Here is a 22,123-nt window from a genome sequence, read left to right as displayed (position 1 = left end):
TCCAATTCTAATTCTACCACAATTTGGAAAATAACTTTGTTGCTATGATTCTAATTCTAATCTAATCTACTTCGGAGATAAACTATGTGGCTGATTGTAGTCTAATTTGAAAAAAAAAACTGTAGGTCTAACTCTTCTGTAATTTGAAAAAAAGAACTGTGTGTGTATAATTCCAGTTCTAATTTAATTTGAAAAAAACTGTGTAGCTATGATTCTAATTCGGGAAGAACCTTGTAGCTAATTGTAGACTAATTCGGAAGAAGTGTGTAGCTATAATACTGATTCTAATCTAATTCGAAAGAGCTGAAAAACGTCTACTTTTCCAACTTTGCCTTCAACCTAATCACACCGTTTAGATACCTCGCCACACACTGTGACCGACGTAAAAGTGGTCACCTCAAAGTACAACGCACAAGTGTCCTGGCAGCCTGGTTACGACGGCGGCCGCCCGCAGTACTTCATCATCTGGTACAAGCGCGCCGACATGGGCGGCCACTCGTGGCGGACGCATCGCGTGGTGGGATACCGCAAGGTAGCGACCGTGGGCGAGCTGGAACCTGACACGATATATCAGTTTGCGGTGATGTCGGAGAACGATCTCGGCAGCGGGCAGTTTTCGAAGGAGGTCACTGCCAGGACCAAAGGTGAGACCGATTCTCTATCTTGTCAAAGGGTCGTAGTATATTTCATCTATCCTCAAGCATTGTCGTAAAGTGCAATGAAATCAAGTTTGTGTGAACAGGATCTGCCAAACAGAAGTCGCTTTCCTTTCGAAAGATAGATTACAGTCAAAATTGGGTTTGTGATCGTACAGAACCGCCCGTGACAGTTGAAACTTTTATTTATTGTTACGCTTGATTCTATTGAAGTTTCTGCGGAGCTCTGTTACATTCGCAAAGGTCCGATTCTTTGTTTTGAGCGGCATCCTCTCGTAATTTCGTTTTGGGTTGATTTCGATATTTGACGGTTCGCGGCCCTATGAAGCTCACTCCAATTCCTATTCCCGGACACTTGGCGCCCTCTGACGGCGACGCAATCGGCGAGCTTTGAGATTAGAAAGCTATTTACGCGCCCTTTTCTGACAGTTCGCGGGAATGGTCAAATATCACTTACCGACTTTCGTTACTAAATTTCGAAATTATCCGTTGCCAACATTGTGTTTTCGTTCAGTTTTAAACCCCATCGCGCGGCCTTTCGACCAACCCACGATAGAGCCGCCGGGACGCCTGAACTACCACGTTACCAAGGACGGACACCTGGTTTTAATGTGGCAGCCGCCCCTGGACTCCAAACGCGAAGACCTGCTAGGATACGTCGTAGAGTCGCGCATGCTTCTAGCGGACGCGGACGACGGAAATGACGTAACTCCCGCACCGGAGGACGCGGAAAACGTGCGGTCGGGGCGCGCCAGGCGAGAGGCGCAACTCGCGCGGCAGTGGACGAGATGGGATACCGTGGATCGCGTGGAAGCGAACAGCACGGAATTGCGGGTGGACGCGGAGCTATTGTACCGCGACCAGATGTACGAGTTTCACGTGATCGCGGTGTCTACGATCGTGTTTAGCGCGCCTAGCGCGGTTATCGTGATTTCCACCAAAGGTGAGTTACGAGTAGGGCGGGGTAGCTGAGCGAATTAGTAATCAGTAGGGCAAATTTTTTTGACCTAAAAAACGGAAGATTTTGACCTAAAAAATCTAAATTTTGACTTTTTTTGACCTAAAAAAACTGAAATTTGACCAAATTTTGACCTTACGTATGCAAATTAGGTGTTTTCGCACATAATGTCAAAATTGTACTACTTATCTTCATTTCTGGTTGGAACTGTCTGTCCTTAGAAAGTAGATCGGCCTGAAAAACGTTTTGGGCACAAAAACTAGCAAATTTTTACATTAAAAAACTATTGAATAGTATATTCATATTGAAATGAACCGGAATATTTTCGGCTGACACTCGTCAGGGGTAATCGTCAGCAACTAGTAGAGAATTGGAAAGAAAATGGTATATCAACAATCGTATCTCAAACTATGACGTCATTTGTGTGACTTGAAGTCGACTTTTATCAAAATACACCAACCAAAACTCTGTCAACAAAAGGAGTTCGTGTACCACCTAAAAATAGTACATTGAACGCTCTCTCTTTCATGCTGGTGACGTCATAGTTTGTGATACGATTGTTGATATACCATGTTCTTTCCAATTCTCCACTAGTTGCTGACGATTACCCCTGACGAGTGTCAGCCGAAAATATTCGGGTTCATTTCAATATGAATATACTATTCAATTGTATATTGAAGTTCTGTACCTCCAAGAAACCCATGAAAAAACTAGTATTTTAACGAAATCTGGCCCTATGAAGAATTCCAGTAGCTACATTACGTATTATGGTGGAAATAATTTAAATTTGTTGTAGTACAACGAACGAAAGATAGCTTACTTTCCTACATTCTCGGGTAGAAAGTGTTTGTCCTTACTAAGTAGCTTGCCAAGAATGGAGAAAGAACGTTAAACAGCAGCGGTTGTTGGCTGAGAACACTAGAGTTGTGTGCACACTGCTGGTGACACACCGTGTTGCTTCATTCTGACAATGTTGTCTATATCACAATTTTTCAGCTTGCGCTTCTTGATATAAGAATCATGCAATGTCCAAGCAGTCTCGCTTCAGTTAGGATATTGCGCTACGTTGACCATAAAACCATGTCACTATTTGTTTCATTTGATCGTTTATGATTCACAATGAGCAGACGATGGGTCATTTACAACAGTAGGCCTATAAAGTAGGCTACAAGCTGTAAAATATCAAGTGATAAGTTCACCGACAGCGCAAAATCTACGATACAAACAAAATTCAGAGGTCAAAAAATGTTTGACTTTGTAAACAATTTTGACAAATTTTGACCTAACGCTACAATTTTGACCTAATTTTGACTTTTTTGACATGTCAAAAAAAAATTGTCCTAGTAATCAGTAAGGTGTTTTTTTAACCTGAAACACGGAAGATTTTGACCTACAAAATCATAATTTTTACATTTTTTCACCTCAAAGAACTTGATTTTGACAAAATTTTGATCTCATTTTTGTAAATCAAGTGTTTTCGCACATACTGTTAGAATCGTACTAATCTGCATTTCTGATTGGAACAGTCAGTCCTTACGAATTAGTTGACTGGAAAAAAAAACTTTTTTGACTTGAAAGCAGACAAATTTTTCTTGAAAAAACTGCATTTTAGCGAAATCCGAAACTATGAAGAATTATGGTAGAAATAATTTGTTGTAGCAAAACGAAAGATACTTCCCTACATTCTCGGGTAGAAAGCGTCTGTCTTTATTAAGTAGCTCGCCAATAGCGGAGAAAGAACGTTTCAGCAGCAACAGTTGTTGGCTGGCAACACGGAAGATGTGCGTACACTGTTGGTGAAACGTCGTCTTGCTTCATTCTGACAATGTTGTCTACGTCACAATTTTTCATCATGCGCTTCTTGATATAAGAACCAATGCCCACAAAGTCTTGCTTAAGTAAGGATATTGCGGTACGTTGTGCATAACACCATGTCAACTTATTCATTTCGTTTGACCGTTTACGATTCACAACGGGCCGTCTATAACGGTACGCCTATTATGCAGGCTACAAGCTGTAAAATCTCAAATGATAAGTTCGCCGACGGTGCAAGCATCTACGACACAAACGAAATGCAGGTTGCGAGAAAATTTGGACTTTGTAAACAATTTTGACGATTTTTTGACCAGACGCTACAATTTTGACAAAATTTTGACTTATTTTTACATGTCAAAAAATCGCCCTAATAATCGGGCATCGAGCCGAGTATTCATGACGCAATCACGAGCGCATTTAATACTTGTGATTTAATAATAAGCCGTGGATTTTAAAAATCCGACTTTTCTACTATACATAAGCTCATATAACGCACTATCCCATGCTCAAGAATTTTGAGTTTTCGTCAGATTTCTCGTTAAAGCGAGAAGCGATCGTTCTTTTACAGAGAAATCGATGAGATATGTAAAATAACCGATTACGATTATGGTTACTTGTTTACTTTGTTTTCGAATGTAAACGAATGTGGTTACGATTCCTTTAAAATGCTGTTATCGTCGTTTTCAATTGCGATCACACATCACGAATGCCCCACGTCTGTCTGGTCTGGGCCGAAGGAGTCGAATCTTCAATCCGCATTCATGTGTTGATCGGTTACTGGTTTGAAAGGGCCGTTACATTTTCTTCCAGGCTTGAACGTGTACCCGATATTCGTGGGCCCTTCCAACGTCACTGCCGCCGCCTCGGGGTCCAACACGGCCGTAATCGCCATTGTCGCGGCCGCAGTCGCTGTGGCGATCATCGCCGCCGCTTTGGTGTTCGTGTGGTGCGCTCGCAGACGAAGATATCGAGGTAAATGCATATGCAATTTTAGTGACTACCCCATGGAATTGTCAAGTAAACCAATAAAACGATACATAGCAAATTTCATCCAATTTTATCCGGTAGAAGCGAATTTATTGGAGATGAAAATCTTGGATTTAAAAAAAAATAGTATTTACTGTTTGTATTAAAAAATATTAATATTGATAAACTCGAATAACTTTACTTTTGCGGGCTGGAAATGAGTCAGATATGTTTTGCACAGTTTTTGCAGACAACGTAACAATTCCATGTGTTTGCCAATAAAATTTTAATGAAAATTATTAATTTTTTTACAATAAATTCAAAATGTTCGAACTCTAATAGCTACACTTCTACTCGTTGAAATTGAGCCAAACGGTTTTTTAGCCAACCTAACAATTTTAACCAATAGCTGCTAAAGTCTGAAGAAAATAAATATTTTTGAACAACCCTACTGAACACCTCTGCCGAATACCCTATTCGTAATCGAATTATTCAGACGCCAGATTTTTGCAAGCCTTAGACACGCCCCAGTTTTTCCGACACTAATCCGCCGCAGATTAACGGCCCGACCACACGAAATTACGGTCAGTTTCTCGAGATCGAAAAAACGCGACCACACTCGAAGACCCTGCTCCGCGGGGGGCGCGCTGCATAATTCAGCAGGAAATTCCGATTATCGCGACATAATTCCGAGACGGCCGTAGGATACGGACGCGATGCGTTTCGTGGAGGTCATGCATATTTAATGGGCACGGCCGTTTTCTTAAAGTACTATAATACATATTAAATGATTGGGACGCGGTGCCAAGGCCGGGGCTTGCCGGGTGCCTTGTTGCGACTTGTCTGGGAAATGCGGACGTGAGATGGCTTTAATAATTAACGCCAGGCGCGGAACCCCGCTTGCATTAATAAGATGCGATGCTGTCGTACCGATCACCGAACGATATCAGAGGCTTACTTGGACAGCTAGTTACTTCTATTAGTTTGTTCAGACTAATTGAAACGAAGCACATTTAATACAATCATAATCTAGTTTGTGGAATGCTTCTATGCTGTCATGTTAATTCCAATCGAATTTCTAATTTTTCTGAAAATGCTACTGGAGAACAGTAACTTGCAAACGAGCCACGCTTGCTGTACAGACAATTGGCGTTATCGCACTCGCGAGAAGATCTATGATTTGATATCAGCTGTACTCGATTTTTGTCGTGTGTGTTTCTGAATCGGAATTCAATTCAATTTGCAAGTCATCGCGAATTCGTGAATTTTAATTCTAATCTAATTCGGAAAAGACTGTGCGGTAGTAGGGTTGTTCAAAATACCTGTTTTTCCGGATTTCCGGGATTCACTGCTGAAATTGTCAGGTTGTCTAAAAAACGCTGCACACCAAATTGGGATCGATTCCAACCACTGAAAGCAGACGCAGAGACGATTGAAATTTTTGAATTAACAGCAAAAGATAGAATAGAAAAATTTCAAATTTTACTACCAACCCCATAAAATTGTTGAGCTGCCGAAAAGAACGATGCATAACAATTTTTGTTCAATTCCAACCTGTGGAAGCGACGTTATTGCAGTTTGATTTTTTTTTATAATAAATAATAAATTTCAACTGACTCTGCGTCGGCTTCTACTGGTAGGAATTGAGCCAAATTTGGTTTGTGGAGTTTTTTAGGCAACCTAACAATTTAATCGGGGAATCCTCGGTATCCGGAAAAATGTTATTTTTTAACAGCCCTACTGTGTAGTTATAATTATAATCTAAATCTGAAAACCTAGAAAAATTGTAATTATTCCTCCCTGTCTGCTGTTCGGGACTTCATTTCGCCCGGACGTCATAACAGGAATCCGGCAAGTTTTTCTCAAACAGGATTGGACCCGGATCCCGAAAAACCGTGATTCGTACATCTCTAATATATATATGTACTTCAATTTAGCGGTGCTATTATGGCCATTCGTAGCTATACCCAGAGTGTATGCGGTGTTGGCGATTGACAATCTGTCGTATAACACGCTGTGCGCTTTCGTTCCGCGTAAATCGTGATTTGATCCTAATTTGGCGATGATTTACACCTACGCTGGTTTATTAGCGGCCGCTGAAAAATTTCGAATCGATACCGCTAGCCGCAATTAAAATGATTACGCGTATGAAATATGATATGTTTTCACGCGGCGGTCCAAGAAAATCATGGCGGTTATCGAAAATGACTTGGAATGTTGGAATTCGGCCAGCGCGGTAATACCTGCGAGTATACTTGTTCGCGCGGAATGTAGGAATGAAATTGGCGCGGATGGCACCGAAATTTCGCGTTGAAAATATCGTAACAACACGCCGACCGATTACAATGATCGGTTTTCCGATATTTTGAAAGAAATATCGGTATCGGCCATTAGAGGTACACAATACCGGTAATTTTAATGACGTCACAACACGGTAGTAGGTAGTCAGAGAAATATAATCTGCGACTGTGCTAGACGGGGAATATTGATCTATTTCGTATAACTTATAGGTCTCCAGATGCAGCCGTTTAGTTTATTTCATCTTCCAAAATAACTGTGGCTTTAAAGATGTTCAAATAAATGCCGTGAAGTTTTGGTAATGCGCCGTAAGCTAGATGTTATGTCTTTTGAATATCGGCTGAATATATCGGGGTTATCAGTGAAGGCGATAGCTATTGGGTCAAAATTGCGATATTGCTCGATTCCTAGACCTATAACCCTTGAGAATGCGTCTCAACTTTAATACCAGTTAACGCTTTTCTGCGCGTTCAATCTGAAATGGACCTAAATAAATTTGGATATGCACTGAATTTTTAAGATGAATGATAATTCCAAAATTAGGTAAAATCGACTTTCAAGATATTCGCTAGTGATATGAAATTACGCCATCGATACTTGGCGACTATTTATCATGTCGATTAAAATGAGCCTGCAAATTACGACAAACTAAGTATTATACAGCTATATTAAAACCGGATTATATAATTTATCCGTTTATGGTTTCATTTATTTTGTGATTATGGTGTAGCAAGGTGGAAATATCATATCTTCTCGATATTAAGTCATGTACGCAACGACCATTTCGTATCCAACCCTTTTCCGGATCCAGTCCTTTCCGGATTCGTATGTAAATTCGGTATTTCGGTAATCTTCTATGGGTATCCGGGGGTTAATTAACACTGTCACATTAGAATCACAATTTTGCCAAGCGAAATACACTTTTGCATGGGGTTGCAGCAAGACTAAACCCATTTTCTCTTATATTCCAGGCGTGCTCTGTGAAGACAAGGAATCGTAAGTGTTCTTAACGTGCCACATTTCGTGTTATTCGTCTATGCGAGTAGATTTTGTATTACCGCTAGATGTAGTACCATATTTCTTCATCCGTCCATTTGCGCAGCAGATTAGTTGCAGTAGACCTCTGATTCTTGGCAGTTTTAATGACTACAGCGTTCCAATGGTAGGCGGGTGGGTTTTACCAAATTAGATTAAAATTAGAATTACTGAATTCGCGAAAACTTGGTAATTAAATGAAATTAAGTTATATTAAGTTAGAGCTCCTCATAAGCATGAGAAAGGGTAATGTGTGTGTATCAAATTATACTCGTTCCGCACTGTACAGTTCATCTGTAGCATTGTCAGGAAAACCATACATTGTATTAAAATTAAACTGCAAAAACGTTTCACAAATGACACAACTATGAAATTATTTAGTTTGTCAAGTCTGCCTGCGTACCGCATATCCGTATAGCCTTCTCAATATCGATACCACCCGCCGGCGACTATTGCGTGCGGCGCTGCAGTCGGTCATGTAAGCCGGCCCCGCTGGCAAGTTCATTCCCATTTGCTCTGATTAGAAGTTGTTACGCTGAGTTTAGCAGTCTGATCGGGGGTCTTTTCCGCATGATATCTAACTAGTTTCTTGCTTTTTTCCCGATGTGATTAAGTCCGCATAGAGGGCTAATTGCAGCGAAGTCTATGACTTGACTGGTGGCTCTAAATTGCACTGTAAAACCTGTAGGTAACTCGAGAAACCGCTCCGTCCTGTTTAGGCGTTAAGTAGAATTTGATGTGTAGACGTGATATTGCCATTGGTAGCGAATCAAGCTATCGAATAACGTGTTCTAAGGCGCTGCCTTGTCTGCTAACGCGATTGTGCGTCGTGTAGTCGCGTCGCGTCTGAGCCGGTGCGAATTTTCGGGGGGCTCGGCTTTGAGAAGCTGTGAATTGCGGCGCTCGATATGAATGATTGGCGCCGCGGTACCGGTCTGGTATTTTGATGACTGTAGCCAAGCGCTGTTAATAGTCGTTTGGTGTGAAAGGCTTAGAAAATGCTAGTATTCGGAATGCGTCTACGGCAGTTGAGGGTCTGTTTACAGTTCGAAATTATAAGTATGGAGCTGGCAGTTTGGTATCAGCTCGGCGAGGGTCTATTTTCCAGACTTGGTCAACTAGAACTGAACTTTAGTTTTGTTGTATGTCTTTTTAATTCCTATTTTAATCCAATTTCCAAGATTTTGCGAATTAGGTAACTCCAATTTTCGTCTAATTTGGAAAGGTGAAAATTTTCGTATGGTGGATACCCCTTGTAACGTATGGCGGTCGAGTCGAAGTTGGATCAGTACAGTGCGGTGGTTCTTTACCGGGACACCATCCCCGAGGGTTCGATGGGCCAGTCTGCAGGGCTCTCATGAGGTGAAGACACGCACCAGACAGCAGAGGTCACACTGATTTACCGTAAATCTTCATTGCGATCTCTTTTTGTTTAGCGTGAAGATCAGTTAGAAAATTTACAGTAAATATTCATGGCAATCTTTTTAGTTTGCGTGGAGATCATGCGGCTTTGTAGTTTCAACACTGTGGCCGATGTACAGGGGTGCGTTTTGGGCTTCTGTGTTATATCGTAACGCATTAGATTGTAATGTGTTATAGTTTTGTTTCTGTACTCCAGTACTTGCAAAGTAGCTTCGCGGTGCGCCAGGTTGATAAAGGTTAAGACCCACTGGTATAGTGTATTAAGCTTTAGCAGGTACGGATTTAGATCAAGACTCTTACCAATCGCAGCGCTGTGTTGCCTTATCAGTATCATTGGCTGCGGTAGGCTTGTAGGTCAACGTCTAATCCACCAACGTAGTTGGATATGTTCAGTTGAGCATTGGATAGGAATTCTCAGAATGGTTATTGCTGTGGAGTGTAAAAGTTCCTATAGTCGCGCTGCAGTTGAATATGATTCGTGTTCGCAATGTCAAGCGTGTAATTTGTGTTGCCTTGTCGGTAATCCTACCATGATTTGAGCCATTACACGTTGGTGGCTACTAATCTGAATTGATGTTGGTGTGAAATTCACAAATACCAGTTATCAGCTGTAGCTGTTGGACGTAATCGCCGGCCTCGATTGCGATATAGTTGTATCTCTGAAAGGGTTTTGGATTATCGCGTCAGACGTGAATCGCGTTATATGTAGGCCTAGTATGATGAGTGAATGGTAATGGCGGAATTTTGTCGGATCCACGCATAATTTCGTCGATATATTCCATTCGTGGCGTCATTACTAACGCGGACTCGTCGAACCACCCACCAGATAGGATGATTCATGGCGTGTTACCACCGTTCAACTAATGTACAGTATTTTTGCCTTAGGAAGCGTGCCGTCACATTATTGTATTTGTTTGTGCTGTTACTAACGGTGCCAATCACTCGGTGTATATTGTCGGCATGCAATGTATGTATAATGTATATACTCAAAGGTAAAGGTAGTCAAAAACGGAGTACTGTACGTACATTTCCGGAGTACTCAGCAGATTTTAACTGTACTAGTTCTTCGTACTTAATTCGTTATGTTACAAGAGTACTTCCACTTTTTTAGGTCAGAACTGCATCCAATTTATAATTTGTTTATTGACGAAAAGTAGAAATTGACTGTGGGATTGGGTTTCATCATTTTAAGATTTGAAAGCGTCATAAGAACATCGTGAACTAGCCCCTGCATCCATGTAACTGAATATATTTTCGAAGATTCTATCTATTTTTAGCGTCATCGGTCAATCTGAGCTTGTAGGAAAGACGTATCTTACAATTTTTAAAGTATCCACCTCAAATTTACTGCTAAAAGTGTTCGACCGTCCGGAAAAAGTCCGGATTTTCACCGAGTCCGGATGGTTGCGTCTTTATGGAAAAATAGACCAACCCTACGCTCTACCCAATTTTAATCCTGGTTGTTTTTTTCAACGGTGCCACGCTGACTACCCTGAAGTACACCGAATTTTAGCAGTTGTAACTTGCGAATTTCAGAAATCCCCCCGTTCGTTCCCTCGCCACGCCTCTCGACGTAGCTATCAAATCTTGAGGTTTAACTACACTTATCACGTGGTTGATCAACGGTGGCATTGCCCGCGCTGTCAATACAAACCCGTCACGCTTCGTTTGACATGTTTTGCCTAACGCAGTCGATTGTGTTGCATAATAGATGAGACGTTTTACACGGAGCATGATTAAAAGGGTTCTTATTTTCGAATATACAGCGCGGGTGACAGTATTGCTCTCTTTTATTTGGCGGACTAGAAAAACATCTCGTTAGATAAGTATCGAGTTTTGACGTGCTGTTATTTCATTCAAGGCCCTTTCATGTTACGTTGTTGCTGTATAGACGGCATTACCTGTTACTCATTACCAGAGTATGTATCAGTAGTTGTAGTAGTTTTTGGCTGCATGTACTACGTAATCAAGTGGTTATGTTTCTACTTGACGGGTGTCCGCGAAAAATATTGGGATTCACGTCAATATGAATATACTATTCAATTATATATTGAAGTTCTGTACCTCCAAGAAGGACTTCGGAACAATTTACTTATTAAACGTTATATTTTTTCAAATAAAAGTAGTTTTGTGATATGTTTCGACCACGTTCACTAGTGAAATTGTCATAACGACTCGGTGAAATAATCCTAGTAACACGGTAACTGATTATATTTTTATTAAATTGCACAAAATTGTAATGGTATATTAGTTTTTGCACGCCGCGCTTTCGAAAGTATAGCCACTATTGGCTACTAAAAGTATGTGACGCCTCCACTAAATCTATTCTTTGAGGCTATGCCTACATGAGTACAGTATTTTGGAACCTTCATATTCTCACGTCTCTTAAATCGCTACGTCATACTTGTAATTGATCAGAAATTTAACGCGTTGCCTTTGTTTTTAATTTGAACACCTCTGCTTATTACGCATTGGCCTTTTTTGTGAGGATACTTCAATATATGCGTTAGATGCGATGGATTTAGCTCATCCCTTTTAATATCGAGTAGATGCCGTGTCGGACTTCTCTTACGCACATATATATCTTGTGGACTATGCTAACCTTTGAGCGAACGCTACTGATGGCATCTAATCTCAAAAACTAACAAATAAAGACACCCGACTTCGACCAGACAGGTGTAAAAGCGCGCCGCGTTATGGTCTGGATAACGCGTGCAGACAATGATGCTGATTATATCGAAACGCAAACATTTGGCGAAGAGTCTGTGAGACTATTTAAAGTTTTAAACCTTTATGACAATATAAACATTATGCACTGCGGTATAGGGAAATGTAAGCGTGCCCCGTCTTGAAAATCTCATATCCTATCACTCCGATGGACTATACTTGGACAATTAGAAGGAATACCGGCCATCCAATTCTAATCTAATTTCTGAAATGAATCTATGCTCCAATGTAAATTCTGATGTAGTTTCCTGTTTTCCTGAAAATTCTACAAGAGAAGCTTGGTGAGCCGAGCTTGGTGAACAGATATTCGCTATTCCCATGCTTGGTAGAATGAACTTGATTTGATGTGAACTATTCAATCCCCGAGTACTGTAATTCTAATTCTAATCGAATTTGGAAAGAACTGTAGTTATATTAATCCTAATTGTAATCTGATTTCGAAATGCTGAAACTTTCCCACTTGTCCAACGCTACAATGGAGTGAGAAATCAGGCGGCGTTTAATTTATGGTCGTCTTCTTATCTGACAGCGTCCATCGATATGAGGGCAAATGCGCTCTAATCTATAAGGTAATCCAATATCGAAGGAAATAGTAGATTCCCAATCGGAAATGTGTCTGTGATAACGACTAACATAAAATCGGTGGGATTATGCCATGCGTTCTGTGGGCGGTCGCGCGGCTAGTACTGTCAGTGAATTGGTATTCCCAACGTCTCGGCGTTGAAATCGTCGCGGTTTCAAGCCGTTCGCGTATAGATTTGGTCATCGGGTGTGAATTTTTTATTCGGTCAACTGCAACCGTGATTTTCTCCGTAGACAGTCGTGAGTCGTTCTTTGTCACAAAGCGATGATTTATTCATTTCGCTGCCTTTCCGTATGCGATTCATGAAGGTTTTTTTTTTCTAGAGACCAGTGTTTTAGATTTAAGGTTTAGGCAGTCGGTTGTGATCAGTGTAATTTAGTGTATGGTTGCACGGCAGATGAAATTCTCCATACAGAATACAATTTACAAGGAGGTTATAATAAATATTTCCGCTTACGATGTTGCATGGGTCGCCATTCGCGAATTTGGATACTGCAGTAAATCAGGTCTTACGCATAGCGCAGCGCAGTGCCAACGGAACTTTCGTTTGAGATTTTGACAGCGCAACGGGCCAGTCCCCGATTATTCTAAGCAGTGTCGCCTATAGCTATATGGCAGAAGAAAATTACTACACAGATTCCAATTTCCAATGCGGTTAGAAGAAATATTTCGACATACGCTGTTGCATGGTTCGTCAATTAGTTCTATTATACCTCTAATGTAGCTAATAACACCGTGTTACTTTGGCAGTAATCCGATTTGGACGCAGCAGGAAAATCGTATCTTTTGGCGATCACAGACATGGGAAATTGGCTGGGATCACGCGTGCAATTTTAATTTGAAATTCTGACATCGCAATGGTTCACCCCATTACCCCCACGGTTGTTTGTTTACAAATAATTATTTTCTGCATCCAGTGATACATTAGGCTACATATCCGCAGACGTACAGCAGATCATAAATATGCGCATATTTTCCGGTTTGTCGATGACTAATTCGCGACAGCGCCCTCGAAAAAGTTCATTAGTGTTCAAATTCAGTCGAATGAAGACGTATCGACACTCCACTGGACAGGCCGGCGTTATTACAGACACTCGCGCAGTTGTTCGACAGAATCATTTCAAATCGATAAGTGTTTGATGTCGAGGGATTTGGCGTGTACTTGAATCACCCAACAAGCGCTCTCGAAGCAATCATCGAATTACTACGCTGTCACAGCCAAACGTAAAACTATATTCAAAACATCAACAACGCGTGATTAGTGGCAGGTGCCCGTGCGCTTTCCGGCGTTTAATAGTAGCGTGGTGACGCTGTTTCAACCGCGGTGGTCGGTAACCCGTGCCGCAACCTTATATTTGTGTGTCCCCACAAAAACGCGGTTGCACCCCGCTTTTCTGGTGCCGCTATTGTGCAGATGGCGATGTTAGCGGTGAGATAGTCGCGGGTAACAGTTGTTTTCTTCCTAGCGCGGTAATGCGTCACCTTTGTGATTGGGGTTTTATTTCGCTTGCTCAGTGTCGTGTTACTTTAGATTTGATAGACTGGATCGAGCCGCTGTTGTGTTGAGCCTCACGTGGAGATTATCGTGGTTAATTTTTGGTATTTTGAGGATTCCGTGAGAGTTTATAAGGCCGTAATTACGGCTTGGAAGCTGTATTCGGCGCGAAATAGAGCTTTTAAGCAAATCTGCGGTCAATATCGGGATACTGATAGCACCTTATTAAGGCACTTAGACGTTTTTGCCTTTTTGCGATCATCTTCATATAGTCTTAAGATATAGCTGAACACATTTTATGTGTCAGGATGTGTGGTTTTGCGTGTATTCTTGCCTAATCGATCGCTTTTGGCGGTGCTTGCTGTCGGTCTCATCAGAGGGATATATGGTGTGTAGCGATATTACGAATTGTCGCATATCTCCAGGCATTGGTGTGTTGAAAGGGTGTAATTAATCTTCAGTTAGTGCGAAATACTGTGGTGTAAGCGTAAGGAGATCAAACATCGGTGCAGGATGATATCACAATTGGACTAGAAAATTTTCAGCATTGACAAATTAATGAATCCGCAAAAACCTGGAAATTGAACTTGAATTAAATTCCGAATTATAAATAAATACAACAGAATAAAGTTTAGCTCATATCAATCAGAGTTCATTCATTCTCGTAAGCGGGAATATGCCTGTACAGCAAGCTTGGCATAGAAACGCATAGAAACGCTTCACAAGTTGAACTAGAATTAGATTACCAGCAGTTCGTTGTAATTGGTCTAATTTAGTTCAACTAGTTCTCCAAGTTTGAGTCATGTCGCCAATCGACTACCGGTAATGATATGTCAAGAGATTCAATGGCCACGGTCTCATTGTGACGTCACAGTCTCGATGACGTCGCGATTAATCGCCTTTCGTAAAATCTTGCTGTCGTAACATAGCACCGTTTATGGTCGCGTTATCATAAAAATATAGAGCCAGACGTAAACTTAGACGGTTGAAAGTAATAACCGTGAGATAGTGAATATGATACGTTATTTGATTAGAGTAATTTTTAGTCTTCGGTTATTTGCGTTACTAATTTGGTTTTGCGTACCGGTTCGTGGGAATATTTACACTTGCAAGTATGCTGTAGTTCGCACTACTGCGACATTTTAATTAGTGACATAACAGTCGCTTTCCCAGTCGATATTGGTCTGAGTTCCTTTGACGAAAGCTAGTGGCTGTCGGGATAAATCTTGAACTTTTTCGACCCGCAACGTCACGTCTACCGTTGTTGTTTTGACGGTGACTCACCATTGTCCAGTTGTTTGTAGAAACGGTTCAATGCGAGCTTCGGTCATTTGTATAGAAAGTTTAGACATATTCGCGTCCAGACGATGATTAAATCATATATGGTTTGTGTTTCCGCCGTACGCATCGGCGACTGCTCGTGTGGAGTGTGCAATGTACGTTCATTGTCTGTATGTGCTCAGCCAACTAAACGTGTTTGTGTCAGGTCTAGTTCTAGTTGCGCACTTTGAAAATCCAGTAATTTGTACAAGTCTGGTTAGGAATTGATGCTGTCGGGGTGACGGTTGCTTGATAGATACCCCAAAGTATATTGATGAAAGCAGAATACGGCACGCTTGCTGCGTAAATGCACCCCGCCGGCATGCGAAGCCTTTTTGCGGCCTCCCGATTCCCGAGGGATTAAAAGTCTCAAGTTGAACGTATCGATTTTCGTCTCGCGCTGGCTATATGTTCGCTGTGGGTCGATTTCATTAGTAATTCCGGAAAAAAATTGTCTGCCAAAAGCCAATCAATTTTTCTCTCCACTCGTGAATATGACCGTTTCGCGCGACAGAGCAAGAGATAGTTTGTTACGAGGTGCCAGTTTGAGTGTTGAAATCAGATGCGTCTTGAGATGTTTGCAAGCTCATAATATTATACTAGCAGACTCTTTGTGATTTGCAATGCAGGAGTTTCCAGCAGCTCAAATAGTCGGAAGGCAGAACCAACTTCGACAGAGTAAAAGTATGACACTAAAAATCATCTTGAAACTAACCCAAATATTTCGCCTGACACTGTTAAGGGGTTAGCCAGTAGTAGACAAGTCAAAGGACGATTACCCCTGGCGAGTCTCAGTCGAACATATTATTGGGTATTCAATTGTGAATTGAAATTCTGTACCTACACTACAACCCTTTTGGGAAGTGTCACAGTAATGGCTTCTTGTAGCATGTATTTTAATTTTCGGATCAAATCTCTTTACTACATATTTTTATCTGCTGTGCAAGGTGTCGTAGATTGATCGGCCTATATTTAAATATAACGTAGACAAAGCGACTGCTAATCTTGTCAATATCTGCGGTTCGGTCTTTGGGGAATACACGATCGCCGATATGCTTTGCAATATTTTCCGCAGAAAAAGGTTTGTATCCCTTCGTACGGCGCAGTATGCAAGCTGTGTTCTCTAGCTTACGGGGCCTTTGAATTTGATTTGTATCGATCATTCGCTGTAGCATGCATGCGTTCCTTCGAAAGGATTTGCTTGTCGTGTGAGTAAGAGGTTCTTTACGTTTGCAGGTTGGGAAAGAAGTCCAGGGACTCGGATTCGTCTGGGTCGGATGAGGGGAAGAAATCGTCCGGAAAAAGTGAGTACTGCGTTTTGAGTTGTGTGCGTTAGAGCGCGATGCATACAGTAGCTGATTTTTCCAGCTCACTGCCAGTGTAATCAGCTGTTATGAATTTCACTGTATTTTTATGTGCAATGGATTTTACGCTGGTCTTGTGTCCGTTCATGCAATGTTGAGGAAGGAAAATGTGGGATTGTGTAATCTTGCCTAACATGATCTTGTGGCTGAGGAACGGCGCCCACAGAATTATGTCCAACGATTGTTTTGCTACAGGAATACCGGTCGCCCGACATTTGAGCGTGACACGCACTGAAAAACGACAGTTGAACATACTGCACTTTCGCATGCGACCTTATAACCCCAGAACCGCAGCTGTAATCCTCGTATGTTCACGGACCACAGCTACTACTCTTTTATTCACTGACCGCTAAAAATATAGCCAATTACTGAACACGAATTTCTTTGAAATGTTAGAATTCCTTGAGAATGTGTGAACTGATTTCGTTAACAAATCGCCACCTCTGCGTCTTAAACGCCGCGGTCAAACGCTGAATAATCTCGGACAACTGAGCCTTTGCGTATCGATGTCCATAATCTGCCCCTTGTAAGTCGTAATAGCAAACGCCATGTAAACACTAGATAGCTAATGCGGAAACACCTCTCGGAATTCATGCACTGTCGTGTCGCAACCGTCGCAATTGGAATTAGGTTGTGTGGACAATTCGTACATATTAATGTTTATCTTACTAACGGCGTGCGAAATCTACCAGATGTAGTTGTAGCCTTGCCTATATAGACGCCAGTTTCGGGTCGCCAAACGCTGTGTTGCAGTTGTTATCCCGAAAATATCTATGCGCAATTGCGCATGTCGCTATCTCCAATGCTAACGCCTCTCGAAGCGACTACAACTACATAGTGACCGATAACTTGATGTGATAATCGCCGTGTGTAGCACTGTGATAAACCGTGTTTAGCACTGTGATAAACCGCCTACATCAGAGAAATTATGTATTGCAACATCATATGATTGCGTGGATCCCGTCGGTGACCAAATTCGAGAACGCATGCAGCGCACATCGTCACCTTGCAAATAACACTTACACTCTTTATAATTGAAACGGGGACTGGTGATTCCAAACCGTATCATTGCTTCCAGGTCTAAATTCATTGCGGTATATATAATATATTTAACTGTAGGGCAAGGACAATCAGCATATTTCATCCTGAGTTATTTTTTATAATTTGCAAATTGGTCGTCATTTCAATCTCTGTTGTATATGCTTGGTATTGTGTATTTGAGTCTTATTAATAATAGCACACGAAATGTCTTCGAGTTAAATAAGTTATAGTGCAACTTTTTACACTATAAATCCATATGTAATATGCATGTACCTAACGTTTACTGCAGCTTATTGAAAAAGTTGACTATATGGAATGCGAATAGTGGACAACAATTCTAAGGTATCCTACGATACACTGCGCGTGAATCGATACCGAATTATATACGCTATGAATAATTTCTTACCAACGCCCCTAGATTCCAATATCACTCGCGTGTGTTTCGCAGAGAGAAGCAAGTCCCTGTTCAGCCTGAAGAAGAAGATGTTGGACGCGGACCTGCAGATGGCTCACGCGTATTCAAGTACCGATGAGCTGGCGGGGCTGGCTCGCGAAGTGCCGCTGGCGAAAAAGCAAGGAGGCGAGCTGCAATGCGATGGCAAAGGTAACATAATATTATCGCGGCGTATCCAAATTTGCAGCTTTTTCGAATGAGATTAGAATTAGAAATATAGCTAAAGATTTTTCCAAATTAGACTAGAATTAGAATTACTTAGTTTCCAAAAAATGGGAGAGATCGAATTAAAGGCCAGATGGCAGCATGGCGGGAAATGCCTATTAACCAAGCCTGGCTCGCCTCGCACTATAGAATTCTTCTGTAGCATTTACGGGAAGACCAGAATTTGATTAGAATTACAATGAGCGCATATAAATATTCTACAAATTTGATTATAATTAGATTACCGAAATACGCTTTAATCTCTTCTAATTCATTCCCATAAACAGAGGAATGTCCATAGGTTGTAGAGGTTCACCAAACTTAGCTCGTTTCGCCTGTAGCATTTTCGGAAGAACCTGAAATTCAAATTTAATTTAGACTGCAGAAACATTTCACAAATTAGATTAAGATTTGATTACCAGCAGCTACCGCATTATAAGTCACACGAGAACGCGATTGATCGTGTATAATATAACATCACCCCACAGTCATACACGCCGTCCGATCGAATGCAGATGCAAGGCAAGGAACGTAATTACCACATGATGTCAATCCTGTTGTTTGTCAATAATGCATTGCTCTCTGCTGGGACTGCATTGCATAAAGCAATCTACAGGTTCATATCAATACCCGATCAATATGTTCTGCGTGTCTTCGACTGCAGATGCTATTACTCCGTAGCTCTAGGTATTTTGATGTACGGTAGCGGGGGGTCCCAATTATTTATTATGATCGAAGTTACGATTGGCAATGCCGCGCAATATGTCGCGATCGATTTTTGATTGATTCCGAAGTAATTTTTGACGGGCGGTCAGAATTAGTAATTTGATATGAACGTGTCGGTTACCGTTGTTGCAGTCGGGGTAGAAACTAGAACCAGAACTATGAAATTTTCAGCCTTCCAAATTAGATTATAATTAGAATTATATATCTACACAGTTTCTTTTTTCTAATTATATTAGCATTAGATTTACTGATTTTGCGAAAACTTCGACTTTGAACCAAGTTCATAAGCATGTGTCTGTACAGCAACCTTTGACTTGTTTCGCACTATATACCGTTATCCTGTAGCATTTTTTATGCAAAACCAAAAGTTGGATTCGAATTAAAATTAGAGCATGGAAACATTACACAAATTAGATCAGAATTAGATTACCGACATTTCTTTCTAAATAGTCTAATTATACAACTACAATTACCTAGTTGTCTTGAGTCTTGCACTACCGCGTCAGTGACCACTTCGGGTTTGCGTTACAATATATATCAGTGACTTGATGTCATTGCCAACATTTTTCTGCTTCATTGAAATTCACGTGGACGTATTCTATTCAGGAGCCGGGCCAGTACGGCAAATCAACCGCGCCCCGGACGGAAAATTCCGCGTGTCCGAAGACAGGTCCCCGCGAAAAGCCCCGTCCCAAACACGCCTCTCCCGCCCGCGCAGCGTGGAGTGGGACACCCGCGAGCCCTTGCTCAGCCCTGCCCAGCCCGACGAATCTCTGGAGATAGACTGCAGCCACAGCAACATCCAAGTGCGCTACATCAAAGAGATGCGTGGCCGCGACTCGTGTCAATCATCGTCAATGTCAAGCCTGGCGGGGCCTAAACAGTACAATTTAGCCAGGCGCCAAATCGGACCTTGCGATAAATCATTCGATTCGTCTGTAGCTGATGGGTCGTTTCAAAGCGTGGGTGATCACAGGCGACCACCCTATCCCAGACAAAACGCCCACAGTCGGTCCACAATGCCTCACAGACAATATGTACAATTTAGGCACGGACCAGACCCCCGGGGCGCCAGAAATCCGAGTTACCGGATATCATCCCCGCCACAATTTTCAAACTATTCTTTCAACCCCGGCAGCCCTTCAAAGTACAGACAAAATGGACGGCCCCAATACCAACCCACGTCCCGGGACAGTTACTCAATCGTGCCCGAAGGCCTTATTCGCGACCCCCGGTACACCCGCATCGAATCTATAAAGATAAACCCACGCGGGCCCCATCATCCCCCCAATCGCCATTCTACATACCTAGTTGACACTGAGGTTGAGTTACCCAACGACCCACACCCCCATCGAGCTATTCAACTACGCAGCACCCGCACTACATCGACTCGCACCGAACCGGATAGATCCGGATTTCCGATTACGGACCCGGATAAATCCGGATATCCGGTTCCGAAATGGCGAGGCTCCGAGGCTAAATACCACACTCTCCCGAACCAATCCAAAATCGGGTCCAAATCAGCTAAAAATCGCGTCGATCCGGACGTGGAACTGTCTCTGAAACGTCACAACGCGAATAGGATGACGTCACATAAGAGCCTACCCCACGGGGCGGGTTTGAGCACAAACAGTTTGGGTAGGAGGAGGCAAAAAAGTCACGAAACGCCTACGCGCAGGCGCGTGCATTCTCTCGATGATTTGACTTTGGGAGGTGATGACGTCACGATTCCCGCTAAAAAGATAGGCTCCGTGGATTTGCTTGTCCCGAGGCGTTGTCAAAAATCTGAATTGTCGCCCGAAAAAGATCTGGGCGCATTGCAGGTAATGTCACTCTTCTGTGGGTTGCGTGCCTTGAGATCCGCTAGAGCTTATTTTGTCAGATGTGTCGCTGGGACTCGGTTGTGTAAAGTGTTAAGTGATGGGAAATGGCTTGTTGCGCTTGCCGCTCGGCATTGAGGGCGTTTTGTGTTTTGTCGGGATTTTTCTAGCTGCCTTTTTTGCTATTGGGAAGGTAAATTTAGGCTGTGTCGAGTCGCTGTGTTTGCCTGCCTCGTGATGTTGTAGTTGAGCTGTGAAAAGGTGTAAATACATGGGTGGAAGATGGGTGTGTTTACCAATCTCCACCATCGTACGGTGTAAAGTGACCACCTACCCTTTCTGGTACAAAATTACTCTTCCATCCCCGTCACATTGGGTGAAACTAGCCAACTACACCTTATGGAGACATGTCTCAGGTGTGTAAATGTAGAGTCAAACACACCAATCCTTATTGTGATCTATCTCGGGGTGCAGAGTGAAACACACCTTATGAATAGCCTGTATATCTCGCGGGGGGGTCTAATGGGTGATGTTTATGTGTAGCCATTGTGCTTTGTCGAGGTGATGCACGAAAATAGGAGCCACGACACCAACGGGCTGTATCTCCACAAGAATTGGTACACCAATTCAGGGGCGTAGAGCGAAATAGACCGTTAATAATGGCGTAAAAGTTGAAGTATGTCGATATAAATTTTGGTGTCGCAACGAAAATATTAGCATGTGTTGTCACAAAGTGCAATGAAATAGGTATGGTCGTAAAAATACCAAATTTCTCTCAATGTAATGCAGGACTAACACGTATTCTTAGGGTCGCAGAATATGGATACATGTTTGAAATTTCAAATCAATCATACTTCTATGACATCATAACGACAGCCTAATACTCGATTTAGAATAGAATCTTTCAGGTACTCAATTCTGCCCAGCCCCAGTTATAAGAAGTTTAGATTACGTCCTCAAATGGATTTTTTACGCAGGATGCAACCGCCGTCGGATTTGACGCTGGCGACGAGGCCAGCGACGTGACAGCGCACTCCTCCGTGTCGACTTTAAAGCCAACGGTCAGCGCTGGCTTGAAGCAGTCCAGAAGCTATGAAAATCAAAGCCAGAAAGGTATAGGCTCTTCATTTCAATGCGATGGTTTACTCGCCATTTGCAATGACCTTGATTTCATTTCTAATTTTCCAAGATGCTGTGTGTTTTTTTCCTGCATTCATATATTCATGTTCGGTAATCCGA

At 42.1% G+C, this 22,123-nt stretch overlaps 1 protein-coding gene and 1 pseudogene across 2 annotated transcripts in view; both read left to right on the top strand.

The window, feature by feature from the left end:
- The window catches only part of LOC145445025 (enoyl-CoA delta isomerase 1, mitochondrial pseudogene), a 288,929-nt pseudogene that overhangs the window by 210,845 nt on the left and 55,961 nt on the right, over positions 1-22,123 (top strand).
- LOC145445007 (uncharacterized) overlaps positions 1-22,123 on the top strand; it is a 125,210-nt gene that overhangs the window by 99,619 nt on the left and 3,468 nt on the right. For both annotated transcript variants that reach the window (XM_080323093.1, XM_080323094.1), the window contains 8 exons: positions 357-644; positions 1,171-1,599; positions 4,240-4,401; positions 7,665-7,689; positions 16,512-16,579; positions 18,129-18,284; positions 19,671-20,887; positions 21,862-21,997. In XM_080323093.1, coding sequence (XP_080179219.1) covers positions 357-644; positions 1,171-1,599; positions 4,240-4,401; positions 7,665-7,689; positions 16,512-16,579; positions 18,129-18,284; positions 19,671-20,887; positions 21,862-21,997 — 2,481 coding nt within the window. The remainder of the gene's footprint in view (positions 1-356; positions 645-1,170; positions 1,600-4,239; positions 4,402-7,664; positions 7,690-16,511; positions 16,580-18,128; positions 18,285-19,670; positions 20,888-21,861; positions 21,998-22,123) is intronic.

Source organism: Botryllus schlosseri, chromosome 8, assembly GCF_051294905.1.
Source record: "Botryllus schlosseri isolate E-star chromosome 8, Bs_hap1, whole genome shotgun sequence".
NCBI lineage: Eukaryota > Metazoa > Chordata > Ascidiacea > Stolidobranchia > Styelidae > Botryllus > Botryllus schlosseri.
The sequence above is the reverse complement of the archived record's forward strand: the minus strand, read 5'-3'. Positions and strand labels throughout refer to the sequence as shown.